Source organism: Mizuhopecten yessoensis, unplaced genomic scaffold (assembly GCF_002113885.1).
Source record: "Mizuhopecten yessoensis strain PY_sf001 unplaced genomic scaffold, ASM211388v2 scaffold5141, whole genome shotgun sequence".
Classification (NCBI taxonomy): domain Eukaryota; kingdom Metazoa; phylum Mollusca; class Bivalvia; order Pectinida; family Pectinidae; genus Mizuhopecten; species Mizuhopecten yessoensis.
Window position 1 is genome coordinate 270,851 of NW_018405900.1, and position 17,397 is coordinate 288,247.

The 17,397-nt window shown below is 35.5% G+C and overlaps 1 protein-coding gene across 4 annotated transcripts in view; it reads left to right on the forward strand.

Annotated features, from left to right (window-relative positions):
- The window catches only part of LOC110450234, a 39,375-nt gene extending 24,317 nt beyond the window's left edge, over positions 1-15,058 (forward strand). For all 4 annotated transcript variants that reach the window (XM_021497619.1, XM_021497621.1, XM_021497620.1 and 1 more), the window contains 3 exons: positions 4,408-4,561; positions 4,952-6,181; positions 8,201-15,058. In XM_021497619.1, coding sequence (XP_021353294.1) covers positions 4,408-4,561; positions 4,952-6,181; positions 8,201-8,781 — 1,965 coding nt within the window. In that variant the 3' untranslated portion in view covers positions 8,782-15,058. The remainder of the gene's footprint in view (positions 1-4,407; positions 4,562-4,951; positions 6,182-8,200) is intronic.
- Positions 15,059-17,397: the final 2,339 nt, after the last annotated feature.

The window sequence follows — 17,397 nt, forward strand, 5'->3', positions numbered from 1 at the left end:
TGTAATATCTAGTGAATGTAATATCTAGTGAATGTAGTATCAAGGGAATGTAATATCTAGTAAATGTAATATCTACTGACTACAGTATCTAGTGACTACAGTATCTAATGAATGTAATATCTAGTGAATGTAATATCTAGTGAATGTAGTATCTAGTGACTACACTATCTAGTGACTTCAGTATCTAGTGACTACAGTTTCTAGTGAAGGTGATATCTAATGACTACTGTATCTATTGACTACGGTATATAGTGACTACAGTATCCAGTGACTACTGTATCTATTGACTAGGGTATCTAGTGACTACAGTATCCAGTGACTACTGTATCTATTGACTAGGGTATCTAGTGACTACAGTATCCAGTGACTACTGTATCTATTGACTAGGGTATCTTGTGACTAGGGTATCTAGTGACTAGGGTATCTTGTGACTAGGGTATCTAGTGACTACAGAATCTAGTGACTACTGTATCTAATGTAAAGGGTATCTAGTGACTATAGTATCTAGAAACTAGGGTATCTAATGACTACAGTATCCAGTGACTACTGTATCTATTGACTAGGGTATCTTGTGACTAGGGTATATAGTGACTAGGGTATCTAGTGACTAGGGTATCTAGTGACTACAGTATATAGTGACTACTGTATCTAATGTAAAGGGTATCTAGTGACTATAGTATCTAGAAACTAGGGTATCTAATTACTACAGTATCCAGTGACTACAGTATCTATTGACTAGGGTATCTATTGACTACAGTTTATAGTGACTACAGTATCCAGTGACTAGGGTTTCTAGTGACTACAGTATCTAGTGACTAGGGTATCTAGTGACTACATTATATAGTGACTAGGGTATCTAGTGACTAGGGTATCTAGTGACTAGGGTATCAAGTGACTAGGGAATCTAGTGACTACAGTATCTAGTGACTAGGGTATTTAGTGACAAGGGTATTTAGTGACTACAGTATCTAGTGACTATGGTATCTAGTGACTAGGGTATCAAGTGACTGCAGTATCTAGTGACTAGGGTATCTATTAAATGTAATATCTAGTGAATGTAATATATCGTGAATGTAGTATGTATTGAATGTAATATCTAGTGAATGTAGTATCTAGTGAATGTAATATGTAGTGAATGTAATATCTAGTGAATGTAATATCTAGTGAATGTAGTATCAAGTGAATGTAATATCTAGTGATCGAGTATCTAATGAATGTAATATCTATTGAATGTAATATTTATTGAATGTAATATCTAGTGACAACAGTATCTAGCGAATGTAATATCTAGTGACTACAGTGTCTAGTGAATGTAATATCTAATGAATGTAATATTTAATAAATGTAGTATCTAATGAATGTTATATCTAGTGAATGAAGTATCAAGTGAATGTAATATCTAGTGATCGAGTATCTAATGAATGTAATATCTATTGAATGTAATATTTATTGAATGTAATATCTAGTGACAACAGTATCTAGCAAATGTAATATCTAGTGACTACAGAATCTAGTGAATACAGTATCTGGTGACTACAGGATCTAGTGAATGTATTATATAGTGACTACAGTATCTAGTGACTAGGATACCAAGTGACTACAGTATCTACTGACTACAGTATCTAGTGAATTTAGTATCTAGTGAATGTAATATCTCGTGATTGCAGTATCTAATGAATGTAATATCTAGTGAATGTAATATCAAGTGAATGTAATATCTAGTGAATGTGATATCTACTGACTACAGTATCTAGTGACTACAGTATCTAGTGGCTAGGGTATCTAGTGACTACTGTATCTAGTGACTACATTATCTAGTAACTACAGTATCTAGTAAATGTAATATCTAGTGAATGTAGTATCTTGTGACTACAGTATCAACTGACTAGGGTATCTAATGACTACAGTATCTAGTGACTTCTGTGTCTAGTGAAGGTGATATCTAGTGACTAGGGTATCTAGTGACTAGGGTATCTAATGACTACAGTATCTAATGACTTCTGTGTCTAGTGAAGGTGATATCTAGAGACTAGGGTATCTAGTGACTACTGTATCTAGTGACTACGGTATCTAGTGACTAGGGTATCTAGTGACTAGGGTATCTAGTGACTACAGTATTTAGTGACTAGGGTATCTAGTGACAACAGTATATAGTGACTAGGGTATCTAGTGACAACAGTATATAGTGACTACAGTATCTAGTGACTAGGGTATCTAGTGACAACAGTATATAGTGACTACTGTATCTAGTGACTAGGGTATATAGTGACTACAGTATTTAGTGACTAGGGTATCTAGTGTAAAGGGTATCTAGTGACTACAGTATCCAGTGACTACAGTATATAGGGACTACAGTATCTAGTGACTAGGGTTTCTAGTGACTACAGTATCTTGTGACTACAGTATCTAGTGACTACAGTTTTTATTGATTACAGTATCAAGTGATTATGGTATCTAGTGATTACAGTATCTAGTGACTAGGGTATCTCGTGACTACAGGATCTAGTGAATGTAATATCTAGTGAATGTAGTATCTAGTGAATGTTATATGTAGTGAATGTGATATCTAGTGAATGTAAAATCTAGTGACTACAGTATCTAGTGGTTACAGTATCTAGTAAATGTAATATCTATTGAATGTGATATCTAGTGAATGTAGTATCTAGTGAATTTATCATCTAGTGAATGAAATATCTAGTGACTACAGTATCTAGTGACTGAATGTAATATCTAGTGAATGTAATATTTAGTGAATGTAGTATCTACCGAATGTAATATCTAGTATCTAGTGAACTTAATATCTAGTGACAACAGTATCTAGTGAATGTGATATCTAGTGAATGTGATATCTAGTGACTACAATATCTAGTAACTACAGTATCTAATGAATGTAATATCTAGTGAATGTTATATCTAGTGAATGTTATATCTAGTGAATGTCGTATGTAGTGAATTTATCATCTAGTGAATGTAATATCTAGTGACTACAGTATCTAGTGACTGCATGTAATATCTAGTGAATGTAGTTATCTAACGAATGTAATATTTAGAGAATATAATATCTAGTGAATGTAATATCTAGTGAATGTAATATCTAGTGAATGTAGTATCTACCGAATGTAATATCTAGTATCTAGTGAATGTAATATCTAGTGACAACAGTATCTAGTGAATGTGATATCTAGTGACTACAGTATCTAGTGACTACAGTATCTAGTAACTACAGTATCTAATGAATGTAATATCTAGTGAATGTAGTATCTAACGAAAGTAATATCAAGTGAATGTGATATCTAGTGAATGTGATATCTAGTGAATGTAGTATCAGTGAATGTAATATCTAGGGAATGTAATATCTAGTGACTACAGTATCTAGTGACTACAGTATCTAGTGACTAGGGTATCTAGTGACTAGGGTATATAGTGACTACAGTATCTAGTGACTAGGATAGCAAGTGACTACAGTATCTAGTTACCTCATTATCTAGTGACTACTGTATCTAGTGACTAGGGTATCTAGTGACTACAGTATCTAGTGACTACAGTATCTAGTGACTAGGGTATCTAGTGACTACATTAGTAGTATCTAGTGAATGTTATATCTAGTGAATGTGATATCTAGTGAATGTAGTATCTAGTGAATTTATCATCTTGTGAATGTAATATCTAGTGACTACAGTATCTAGTGACTGAATGTAATATATAGTGAATGTAATATATAATGAATGTAATATATAGTGAATGTAATATTTAGTGAATGTGATATCTAGTGAATGTGATATCTAGTGAATGTAATATCTATTGAATGTAGTATCTAGTGAATGTTATATCTAGTGAATGTAATATCTAGTGAATGTAATATTTAGTGAGTGTTATATCTAGTGAATGTGATATCTAGTGAATGTAATATATAGTGACTACAGTAACTAGTGAATGTAGTATCTTGTGAAGGAAATATATAGTGATTGTAACATTTAGTGAATGTAGTATCTAGTAAATGTAATATCTAGTGAAGGAAATATATAGTGAATGTAATATTTAGTGAATGTAGTATCTAGTGAATGTAATATCTAACAAATGTAATATCTAGTGAATGTGATATCTAGTGACTACAGTATCTAGTGAATGTAATATCTAGTGAATGTGATATCTAGAGAATGTAATATCTAGTGAATGTGATATCTAGAGAATGTACTATCTAGTGAATGTGATATTTAGATAATGTATTTTTTAGTGAATTAAGTATCTGAAGAATGTAGTATACAATAAATGTAATATTTAGTGAATATGATATCTAGTGAATGTGATATATAGTGAATGTGATATCTATTGAATGTAATATCTAGTGAATGTAATATATAGTGGCTACAGTAACTAGTGAATGTAGTATGGAATACATATTTACAGGTATTGAGGAGCGTACCACATGCCAGTCCCACTCTGCTGCTGTTTAACCGCTACTACATACCCAACCCTAACATCACCCTGGAATTAGTGTATATGGTGTTACAGGAGATGGAGTTGGAAGACTGTACAGCTGTGCTGGAGGAAAGCTTTCCTGGTCAGTATTGTACATGTGTTTGTGTTCTTGTATTGTTTCCTGTTTGTATGTTTTGTCTTAGGAAAGATAAAGATAGTTCTGTTTGTGTTATAATTGTCCTTTTGTTTCTTGTTGATACTGAATGAACAGATTTTGTTTTTAATTTTCAAGGAAAGTGTTGGTGGTGGATAGGGAAGAGGAGAAGAGAGAGAGAGAGAGAGAGAGAGAGAGAGAGAGAGAGAGAGAGAGAGAGAGAGAGACAGACAGACAGACAGACAGACAGACCAGACAGACAGACAGACAGACAGACAGACANGGGGGGGGGGGGGGGGGGATCAGTCACCAAATTTGATCACATGACCATCAAGATTTATAAGATAGTTTTTAATTTTTTGGTGTTAATTATTTCAGAGATAGAACAAAGATACAAGTCAGGAGAGTGCAGACCATTTGATGGAAACCTTAATGGACAAAATGAACATCGCTGTCGATGTGAAAGTTGTAGACAACACGATTCAACAGAATGTAGAACCTTCTCTTCTGCTAATACGCTTCATCATTGTCACCTTCCAAATTCAAATGGAAAAACCGCAAGGACAACATGTCGGTCTCAAAGGGAACCTTTGGAGTTTTCAAGCTTACATTGTCCAGTTTCAAATACAAGCAGTGAGCACCCTAGGCATCAAAGCTTACACCCTAATTTGGAGAGCGTTGCTCGACCGCCATTCGCTTTTCCTCCTGTTCATCATTCTCAACAAAACAATCATCAAGCTGTCCATCAGAATGAATACTCCATGCTGCTCCATAATCAAGACACTTTAAACATCAGACAGCGTAATACTCCATCTCAAGGAGGACAAAACTGGATACGGCGAGGACCTCAGATGAGTACTTCTACACTACAGCTACCATTCTACCAAGGCAGTTCTCTTAAGACACCGGTTACTCAGGCCTACACACAACCTGGACCAGAAACTGGTGCCATTCCTAAACAGCTAAGGGAATATTCCAGTTACCCAGATGACAGCCCACTGTCTCCTCTTGAAAAACAGAATAGAGCAGATAGCAGACAGGGTTTACACAGAAGAAATTCGTCACCCCACAATTACCCGTCAGCTAAATGTCAAAATGAAGCACTGACTCTACAAAACAATCCCAAGGAGTACAACAGACATCCTAGTCATGTGAATGACTTAGGGAAAGATAATGTGAAACAGTTCTGGCCAGATAGTACCAATCAGTGTACCTGTCGTACAGATGTTAGGGTGCAATTGTCGGCAGTGGCACCTAGCAGATATCAAAATGGCGGAATCAGTTCACCAATCCCGTACACACAACATGAATTTTTGCCACCTTCACCTATAGATAGTGAAGATGATGAATCTGAACAGACAAAGTTACTTGAAGTGGTCGGAAGTTTCCCTTCACATTGTACATGTCCATCCCAGAACAGTGTCGCCAACAGTAGACAATCAAGCACCAAGTCTGATGCTGAGCGACGATACTCTAACCCACAAGAAAGTTGGTCCTCCTCAAACAACTGTAGTGAAGTCCTCCGTGTGAAGCGGTCTAGTAGTGATGAAGAATTAAAAAGGAATGATCTCAGTCCTCGAGGATCAGTAATCCCACACAATAACCCTAGTAAGTTTTCTTAAATTAGGGTTGTTTATCATTAATTTCGAATGACACCTGTGGCTTTGAGAAAATTGTCTTCAGTGATCAAACTTGGACATTTTCATACTAACACTTGGCAGGTGAGCTTATACTATGGTGCAGCGTCCCTTGTCCATCTGTCAATCCATCAATGTTTCCTTTAAAACGTTACTAGTCCTGAATGGCTTAGTGGATTTTAACTTAATTTGGTCTGGAGCATCCTTGGGCCAAGGGCACTCAATTTTATATAAACATTGGGTGTGGCCTCCCTTGGGGCAGAGAAGCAGGGCCCAATAAGGGAAATATAGGTAAAACTTTTTAAATCCTTCTTCTAGCATAGGGATAAAGGTATTTTATCCTAATTTAGTCTGGAGCATCCTTTGGCCAAGGGCACTCAATTTTGTATAAATGGTGGGTCACAGTGTCCCCCATTGGGGCAGAGGGGCAGGTCCAATAAGGAAATAGAGGTAAAACTTTTAAATTCCTTTTTTCTGGCATAGGGATAAAGGAATTTTTTCCTAATGTGTCTAGAGCATCCTTGGGCCAAGGGGACTCAATTTTGTATAAACAGTGGGTGTGGCCCCCCTGGGGACAGAGGGGTAGGTTAGAATAGGGGAAATAAATATAAAGTTAAAACCTTTAAAATCTTCCTTCTACCATAGGGAGTAAGGGATTTCATCCCAATTTGGTCTTAACATCCTTAGGCCAAGGGGGCTCATTTTTTTGTATATAAGGTGGGTGTGACCCTCCCTGGGGGCAGAGGGGTGGGGCCAAATAGGAGAATTAGAGGTAAACCTTTAAAATCCTTCTTCTACCATAGGGATTAAGGGATTTCATCCCAATTTGGTCTGGAGCATGTTTAGGCGAAGGGTGCTCTAATTTGTATAAACAATGGGTGTGGCTCCCAGGACAGAGCGCGGCCATAGCCCAATAGGGGAAATAGAGGTAAAACCTTTGAAATCCTTCTTCTACCATAGGGATTATGGGATTTTATCCCAATTGTGTCTCCATCAAGTTGTCTATTAGGGTGTATTCATTAAAACAAGATGGCCACTAGGCCGCCATCTTGGATTTTGACATTTGAAGTTTGTTATCGCTATATCTCCATTATATCTTAATGAAATTTTATATGTACATACAGTACCTACCATGGAGGGCTATATCTTTATCTCATATCAAGTTCTTTAAACATATCCAAGTGAGCGATACAGGCACTCTGGGCCCCTTGTTTTTCTGTAAGTGTCCTAAATAGACAAGTGATTACCTGTTATTGTCCTGTATAGAAAGGTTAATGTCTGTAAGCATCCTGTATGGACAGGTTATTGTCCGTTAGTGTCCTGTATCAACAGATTATTGTCTGTTTGTGTCCTTCATAGACAGGTTATTGTCTTTGTCCTGTATTGACAGGTTGTTTTCTGTAAGTGTCCTGTAAAGACAGGTAATTTTCTGTCAGTAACCTGTATAGACAGGTGTTTGCCTTCTAGTGTCCTGTATATGCATGTTCTTGTCTGTAAGTATCTTGTATATACAGGTTCTTGTATGTTAGTGTCCTGTATAGACAGGTTCTTATCTGTAAGTGTCATGTAAAAACAGGTTATTGTCTGTCAGTGTCCTGTATAGACAGGATGCCTTTTTGTAAACAGGTTACTGTGACCTTTATAGACAGGTAGTTGTGACATTTATAGATAGGTTGCTTTGCCGTTTTTAAACAGGTTACTGTGACATTTATAGACAAGTAGTTATGACATTTATAGATAGGTTGCTTTGCCGATTTTAAACAGGTAACTGTGACCTTTATAGACAGGTAGTTGTGACATTTGTAGATAGTTTGCTATGCCCTTTGTAAACAGGTTACTGTGACCTTTATAGACAAGTAGTTGTGACATTTATAGATAGGTTGCTTTGCCATTTTTAAACAGGTAACTGTGACCTTTATAGACAGGTAGTTGTGACTAAATCAAGTTGACACTGTCAATACTTTTAACAGTGAAATTTATTGTGTTATAGGACAAATCAAGCTGTTCCTGACGTTCGCTGATGACAGCGAAAGGCATTTGGAGGAAGTCCTTACACTGGGTTCACAGCTGAAGGATATAGGGTTCATTGTTAAATGTGACATGTTCAACCAAACCATTCAAAAGTTGATTAGCCAGCCTAATACCAACGAGAATCGTAGCAGTATGCAACAATTCTTCAGCAACACCAATGACTGGTTAGACTACCAGGTCCAAAATGCAGACTATCTAGTTTTCTGCATTTCACCCAGATACTATCAGTATGTAAGACCACAAGAGCAGATATATGGCAGTGGAAATATACCTGCAAATAGTGTGCGGAGCGCCCACGTTGCCGCAGGAGGTGCCCAACCTAACAACTGCCATTTGCACACCAAGTACATTTACAACCAGGCCTGCAGTGAACATTTCAATGCACTCACACAAAACAAAAGGTTTTACCCAGTCTTATTCCCCAACTCTGGTGCTACCCAATATCACATTCCAAACATTTTCAAGTCAACACTTATCTTTAACTACCCAGATCCAAACTCATCTCTCTTGACATTTCTTGCAAATCGGTTGAATCAGTAGGTGTAAGTGACAAGGTTTTCTTGCTGGTGTGCTTAGATCTATGTACATTATAGGTAATACACAAGTTCTGTTATTCTGCCTCTGTTTGTACTGTCATGCTTTGGTTAACACCCATGGTGTAGTTTTCTAAGGCAGACTGTGTTGATAAAACTAGTATTCATTGTGTTTCATTGCTGAGCTAAAGCTAGAAATTTCACATCTTTTAAGAGACTAAACGACAGATGAGATCTAGCCAGTTTTTTTACATACCTGATAAATCTTACTAGTGATTCAGCCTGTTTTATTACATACCTGGTAAATATTGCTGTAGTGATACATGGAGTTTTCTTACATACCTGGTGAGTCTTATTTATTTGACAGTGATTCAGCCTGTTTTATTACATACCTGGTAAATATTGCTGTAGTGATACATGGAGTTTTCTTACATACCTGGTGAGTCTTATTTATTTAACAGTGATACAGCCAGTTTTAATACATAACATGGTAAATATTGCTGTAGTGATATTACTGTGTAGGACCAACACCAGATATAGCTAGTACCGAAGCGGACATGGACGCTGGGCGCAGTCAAGTCACAGGATGTTTTCCGATTGTTCTGGTAGTGTAGAGACAAATAAAGAAACATATATATATATAGATAGTCACGCATAGATGTACTTCATATCTGAAACATCGATCACCTCAGTAGCCAGAATTCTGTTGGGTCTGGAGCTCATCTGATGGCATTCACTGCTCTAACTGAACAAATGAAACAAGAATAGATTCTGGACAGTTTAGTGCTAACCTTTTACATGTTTAATGTGATGTCCTTATTCTGTTCTGGATGTGAATGGTTTTGTTCACCATTTTAATTGTTCTGTTAAAAGTTTTAATGAAACATATAAATACAGAAGATGTTTTAAAAGCAATCCACACCGCTCTTTATCTGAGCTTGACTATGTCTATCTGACATAAAGTGAAGATATCACAATTCTTTATCTGAGCTTGACTATGTCTATCTGACATAAAGTGAAGATATCACAATTCTTTATCTGAGCTTGAAGATATCACATGTATTTATGTGACTTTGAGAGATGTAAACTTCAAGATATATCGTATACATCGTAATTAGTATTTTTATTTGACATTGAATATGTTAAATGTCCTTGAAGATGTATTGGATATCTTTATCTGACCTTAGAATATAACGTGTTTCACTGCTGGACTGTGATGCCTATGTATCTGTATACATGTACATTTTGATTCATCAAATTTTATTTACAAACATAGGTACATGTGTTATACTTTTATTGTAGAATTACACTGTGTATAAAAGAATGCGTTTTAACTGATTTAAGTGAACTAATGTATATATTTTATAATTGCCAATCTTTCATTTTTTCACAAGGAAGAAACCCTCAAAATCTCAGTTCTTAACATGGAATTGAATTTGAGCCAAAAGCAAGGTATTCAGAATTCTGCTTTTAAATGCCAAACTCAAAAACGGTCGAATGTGAAATAGTGAGATTGGGCTCCCTCGAAGAAGATAACTGAGTATGATATATACAACATATACCTACATGTACTTAATATAAGGTGTAGCATAGTAGGATAGCTCAATGTCTTGAATTTTGCCTGAAAGTGTAATGTCACCAAGGAATTATGTCATTATTCCATTTTGCCTTAATAAAATGTAAGATTTTTAAAAGATGTATATTATGTACAGTGATCAGTTAATAGCCCACACAATGTCGCTCACACCACGAGAGTAATAATAGCCATTAGGTGTTTTTACACAAAAGGCATATGAATTTTTATATATATATATTTTACATCTCGTAGTAATTTTCAGATCAAAATATATAGCAAACTGCAGACATGCATTTGTACTGTGATACTGAAGTATCAGAAAATCCATCGAGTGTTAACATATAAGTATTATTTAAGGTTGTGTGTGTCTTTAAGGATGTATTCAAATATCACCAACGTATCTTCAAACATTAATTACCATGTCGTAGTTTCTTTAATTTTGCTAAATATCAATTAAGAATTTGCTTTTGATGTTTGCAATAATTTAACGAGGTTCGAAAGTGTTCTTTATGTACATGTTTATAAACCAGTAATCACCCACACAACAGTAAACCATTTATATTATGTCATGTGTTTTGGAGTTTACATCTATATTGATTCAAAATTAAATTAATCACCAACATCATTTTTTTAAATGTTCTAGTTTCATGAAATTTGTTATTTTTTATTTATAATCATCAGAATATGATTATACAGAAATAGTTATTAAAGTATTCTGCCTGTACATCTACATTCTTTGTCATTTGCTCATTAGTGACTTCATAATTTCTCAAAAGATTTAGAGACTGTTTCTTTTCAAAACCTCTAGGACATTCCGAAAATTCTGAAAACAGTACTGACAATCAAAAAGCCCTCCCTGTTTGTTGGTGAAGTATAATCAATATGATTAAAACCAGATTATAATTTCCTTCAATAGTCTGTATTTGATAAGGTCGACTGGTAAATTTGGATCTGGTTTTCATCCATTGTTATGTGGTGTATTATATACTGTTAACATACACAAATATATCATCATTAAAGTAATTGTACCAACATATTGATTCTAATTTTAAATTAAACATGTACATTCCGGGAAATGTATGCTAATTTATGACTGTGCCAGTATAGAATATTAACAATGGCAAACCACACCGTTTCATATTGCACATACAAGGCCCCAGTTTCATGAATGCTACTTGACTTCAATTTTTGCACAGGAAAGCAATACAGAAGTTAAGGGAAATTCCCTCATGTTAAGGGAAAGGGTACCACTTTATTAGTTATAATTGCAAAGAGTTCTACTCAAAAGATTTATTTTAATTGGAGTAGTCTCCCTTATATATAGAAGATTTAGAAATCAAAAAGACTTTTCTTGGAGCAATTTTCCCTGTGAAGTTGTTGTGTAACTTTCAATGTTCACTGTGTTTTCATTGGCTTTGTGGGCCATGAATCGACACTTATTTTGATGTTGTACATTGATGATGTCTCCATGGCAGTATTAGTAATGTTTTTTTTTTCTTTTTTTTCTTTTTCTATTTCAAACATTCAAATATCAAACAACTTTATAATTCTTTAAAAACATTGCAACAAATCTCTTTGTAGGGAATACCTCTTTTGAAACTGACTTATATTGACAATGGTAATAATGTACTAGTTTTACTTGTTGATACTCTTTGCCTTAATACAAGAATTTTCCTTAACTCCAACAAATTTTTTTCCATGGAAAAATAAGTAAGTTATTTCCTAAACTTGACACTGGGGCTGATTGATATATTTTATTCCATCATGTCAGAATGATCGGGTTGGTGACATTGTGTAATGTAAATGGCGTTCAAGACAGATTTGAATAAATGGCAGATGTTCAGATCTAGTACAATAACAGTGTTCCGATGGCTGTTGGATGAACCAATAAAGAACTCAAGTCTAAATGAATGTGAACATATTATAAATATCCATATCTTATTGGATGTAACAAGTGACTAATGTCCATGACTAGTTAGATTTAAACAAGTGACTTATGTTCATGTCTAGTTGGATTTAAACAAGTGACTTACGTTCATGTCTAGTTGGATTTAAACAAGTGACTAATGTTCAAGTCTAGTTGGATTTAAACAAGCGACTAATGTTCAAGTCTAGTTGGATGTTAACAAGTGACTTATGTTCATGACTAGTAAGAATTGAACAAGTGAAGAGCATAATGTCTAGCTAGATGTGAACAAGTGTTCAGAATGCTCATGTCTAGTTAGATGTTAACAAGTGACAAATGTTTCTGACTGGTTAGATTTGAACAAGTGACTTATGTTCATGTCTAGTTAGATTTAAACAAGCGACTAATGTTCAAGTCTAGTTGGATGTGAACAAGTGACTAATGTCCATGACTAGTTAGATTTGAACAAGTGACTAATGTCAATGACTAGTTAGATTTAAACAAGTGACTTATGTTCATGTCTAGTTGGATTTAAACAAGTGACTTAGGTTCATGTCTAGTTGGATTTAAACAAGGGACTAATATTCAAGTCTAGTTGGATGTGAACAAGTGACAAATGTTTATGACTAGTTAGATTTGAACAAGTGACTAATGTTTATGACTGGTTAGATTTGAACAAGTGACTTATGTTCATGTCTAGTTGAATTTAAACAAGTGACTTAGGTTCATGTCTAGTTGGATTTAAACAAGCGACTAATGTTCAAGTTTAGTTGGATTTAAACAAGCGACTAATGTTCAAGTCTAGTTGGATGTTAACAAGTGACTTATGTTCATGACTAGTAAGAATTGAACAAGTGAAGAGCATAATGTCTAGCTATATTTGAACAAGTGACTTATGTTCATGTCTAGTTGAATTTAAACAAGTGACTTAGGTTCATGTCTAGTTAGATTTGAACAAGTGACTTATGTTCATGTCTAGTTAGATTTGAACAAGTGACTAATGTTCATGTCTAGTTGGATGTGAACAAGTGACTAATGTTCAAGTCTAGTTGGATGTGAACAAGTGACTAATGTTCAAGTCTAGTTGGATGTGAACAAATGACAAATGTTCATGTCTAGTTAGATTTGAACAAGTGACTAATGTTCATGTCTAATTAGATTTAAACAAGTGACTTAGGTTCATGTCTAGTTGGATGTGAACAAGTGACAAATGTTCATTACTAGTTGCATGTGAACAAGTGACTAATGTTTATGACTGGTTAGATGTGAACAAGTGACTAATGTTTATGACTGGTTAGATGTGAACAAGTGACAAATGTTCATTACTAGTTGGATGTGAACAAGTGACTAATGTTTATGACTGGTTAGATGTGAACAAGTGACTAATGTTTATGACTGGTTAGATTTGAACAAGTGACTAATGTTTATGACTGGTTGGATTTGAACAAGTGACTAATGTTTATGACTGGTTAGATTTGAACAAGTGACTAATGTTCATGTTTAGTTGGATGTGAACAAATGACAAATGTTCAGTTCAGAAACCAGCAAGAGGTGCGTGGTCATATCAAGTTTTATGTGAACAAGTGGCAATATTCATGTCTAGTTGAATTTTATAATGAGTGTTGAATCTTCATGTTAAGTTTAATGTAATTATGTTACAAAGGAGTATATTTTGTTTTGTTGATTGTGAAAAAGAGACGAGTGTTCACCTGAAGTTTGATGTGAACAGGTTACAAATATTGATGTCTTGTTAGTTGTACATGAGTGATGACTGTTTAGGTCTAGCTGGACGTGAAAAAATAGCAAAAGCTCCCATGTGCTGCTGTTGGTAGCAAATACATAAGTGATGATTGTTTAGAGGTAGTTGAGTGTGAACAAGTAACCAATGCTTGGGAGTTGTTGGACATGAACAAGTAACCAATGCTTGGGAGTTGTTGGACATGAACTAGTAGCCAATGGTTGGGAGTTGTTGGACGTGAACAAGCGACCAATGCTTGGGAGTTGTTGGATGTGAACAAGCGACCAATGCTTGGGAGTTGTTGGACATGAACTAGTAACCAATGCTTGGGAGTTGTTGGACGTGAACAAGTAACCAATGCTTGGGAGTTGTTGGACATGAACTAGTAACCAATGCTTGGGAGTTGCTGGACGTGAACAAGTAACCAATGCTTGGGAGTTGTTGGATGTGAACAAGTAACCAATGCTTGGGAGTTGTTGGACATGAACTAGTAACCAATGCTTGGGAGTTGTTGGACGTGAACAAGTAACCAATGCTTGGGAGTTGTTGGACATGAACTAGTAACCAATGCTTGGGAGTTGTTGGACGTGAACAAGTTACCAATGCTTGGGAGTTGTTGGACATGAACTAGTAACCAATGCTTGGGAGTTGTTGGATGTGAACAAGCTACAAATCTCCATGTCCTGTTGGTTGTTAACAAGAGTTCTGATCTATTAAACATGAACTTATTACAAATCTCCATGGGGCCGCAGTGGCCAACTGATGAAGGTGTCTGACTATGATCAGTGCTTTTTCTCTTTTGTTTGTGACCAAGTGACATATGTTCAGGTCTAGCTACCGATACCTTGTTGCCAAGTTGCTGGATGTGAACATGCAAGGAGAGATGATAGCTTGGTTTGATACGAATAAGCTAGGAATCAAGTGTTAGATTGTTTCATAACAGTATAGTTATCGATGAGAACAGCTTGAAACTGTGTATCCATGTATTCATATAAATTATGTAACAAAAATGAACAGAATTATTATTGCCATTACCAGTATGTTCATGACAATAAAATGTTTGAATGAAACATACTGTCTTTTGAATTTTTGGGAGGATACCAGAATGATGATATAAGTCCAACTGACCCAAAGACTCAAGTTAGTTATCGTCATCTTCGTCCATTTTACAATCTTACTTGTGTGTAAACTTTTCATATTTTAACATCTTCTCTGAAAACAGATTTCAACCAAGTTTGAATGAAACCTTATAAAGCTTAATTAGGAGACACGGTAGTCTAGTGGTAAGACGCCGAGCTCGGGACCGAAGGGATGCCGGTTCGAGTCACGGCACAGCAATGTGTTGTACCTTTGAGCAAGATACTTTACTCCGCTTGTTACAGTCTACTCAGCTGTAAATGAGTAGGTGGTTGGGCAGTGCTAGAATTGTTGAATGCTGTTAGTGCCGAAATGGCAGCTCCGGCTGCATGCTCCCTAAGGAGTTGAGAAAGATGCATAGGCCCCATAACCAGGGATAATAATTTGTGAACCGATTTTGAGACGACCTACCAACTAGGTTGTGATAAAGCAGTATATAAGAACCTCAAATTATTATTATCAGGAGAAGTGGATTGAAGATTCCTCCTTTTTGTTCCTATACTCTTCTTCATAGATACTAGGGATGGTAAAAGGGTATACGTAATTATCAACAAATTTTAAAAAACTTGATGTCTAAAAACACCTGAGCTTGGCTATTTCATTTGTATGTAGATTTAGAGGCTGGCACTTCCCAACCCAATAAGGAACCACAATAAGGGGTCAAAATTTACATAGTATTATAAAGGAGGCAGCATATTACAATGCTTTATGCATTGTCCAATTAGTGTGGTTTAGTCATTTTTAGTCACTTGCCCAAGGGTAAAATGAGCGTATGTGCTATAGTGCTTCATCCGTCATCTATCCTGCATCCATCAACATTTTTCAAAGCAATTTTTTCTAAATAACTCTAAGTGACCTAGCAGTAGGCTCATGGTACTAAGCTAGAACCATGTTCAGATGAATGACCTTTGTCCATTTCAATGTCACAGGGGTCATATGTGTTGAAATATTTTCTTCTGAATAACCATGAGGCCTAGGGTTATATTACTGGCCAGTAGTATGATATAGTAAAGGTATATCACGTTTGTTAAATGGATCACATTTGTCCACTCTCAACATATTTGTTAAGAAGCGCGCTAGGATAAGTGCTTTCAAGTTTGCAAAGATGAATAACCTTAACCATTTTTCAATATCACTTAGGTCAAACGCGTAAAATCTTAACATCATACTTTGAGTAACGAAAAGGCCTGGAGGATAATCGGCCAGTAGTATGCTTTGGTAAATGTCTATGAAGTTTATTCAAATGAATGATCTAGACACATTTTCAAGGTCATTAAGGTCAAATGTATTGAAATCATTGAAGATCCATTGAATAACCAAGAGGCGTAGGGACATAGGATTCGGCCCATAATATTCAACAAGAGGCCCCAGGGCCTTAGCGGTCACCCGGGTTATATTATAGGTACTAGTAGCTCAATTTCATTGTTATGATGAGTGTGGAAATCAACATGTAAACTAAGTGAAATACAATACTTGTCATGTCATCAAAGGATAAGAATTTTAAAATATTGGTAAATTTTCCTTTTGGGGCCCCGCCCTAGCCCCTTGGGATGGGGCAGGACTCCCAATTTTACAATGTTATACCCTCATCCACCAAAGATAATTCAGACCAAGTTTGAATAATTTTCTGCTGAAAAATGGATAAAATATACCCAAAAGTGTTATTTCCTACATAAGGATGATTCTGACCAAGATTGAAAAATTCCATCCACTGGTTTTTGAAAAGAAGTCGAAAACGTAAAAAGTTTACGCACGACGAACGACGACGGATAGGATTTTGTTTGTTTGTTTGTTTATGTTTAACGGCCCATCGACGGCTGTGGTCATTTAGGGCCATGGTGATTTATTTATTTATTTTACTTTTTTAACAAACATGTGAATAGCGAAGATAAAATAAGATAAAATGGTTCATTTTAAAAGTATTCGCATTGTATGTGTAGATAATAAAAAAATAAATAAAAGGGAGTTAAAATAATAAAAGAGATAACGAATAGATGATATGGAATATGCGATATATATATAACGTCAAAAAGGATAAGGTGGGTTAAAAGACATCAGAGTCTATAAAATAGACCGATGTCTTTCAAATAGTTAAATAATGCCTTCGAATCCACGGAACTGAAAAGTGTTTTCATATCCGGGACTCGGAAGTAGTTATCACGAATGTGTTTAAAATCGGAACATTCTATTAAAAAATGCTCCACTGTAAATGGAGTGTCACATGCGTGGCATGAAGGTATATCTTCTCGTTTTAAAAGGTACGAAT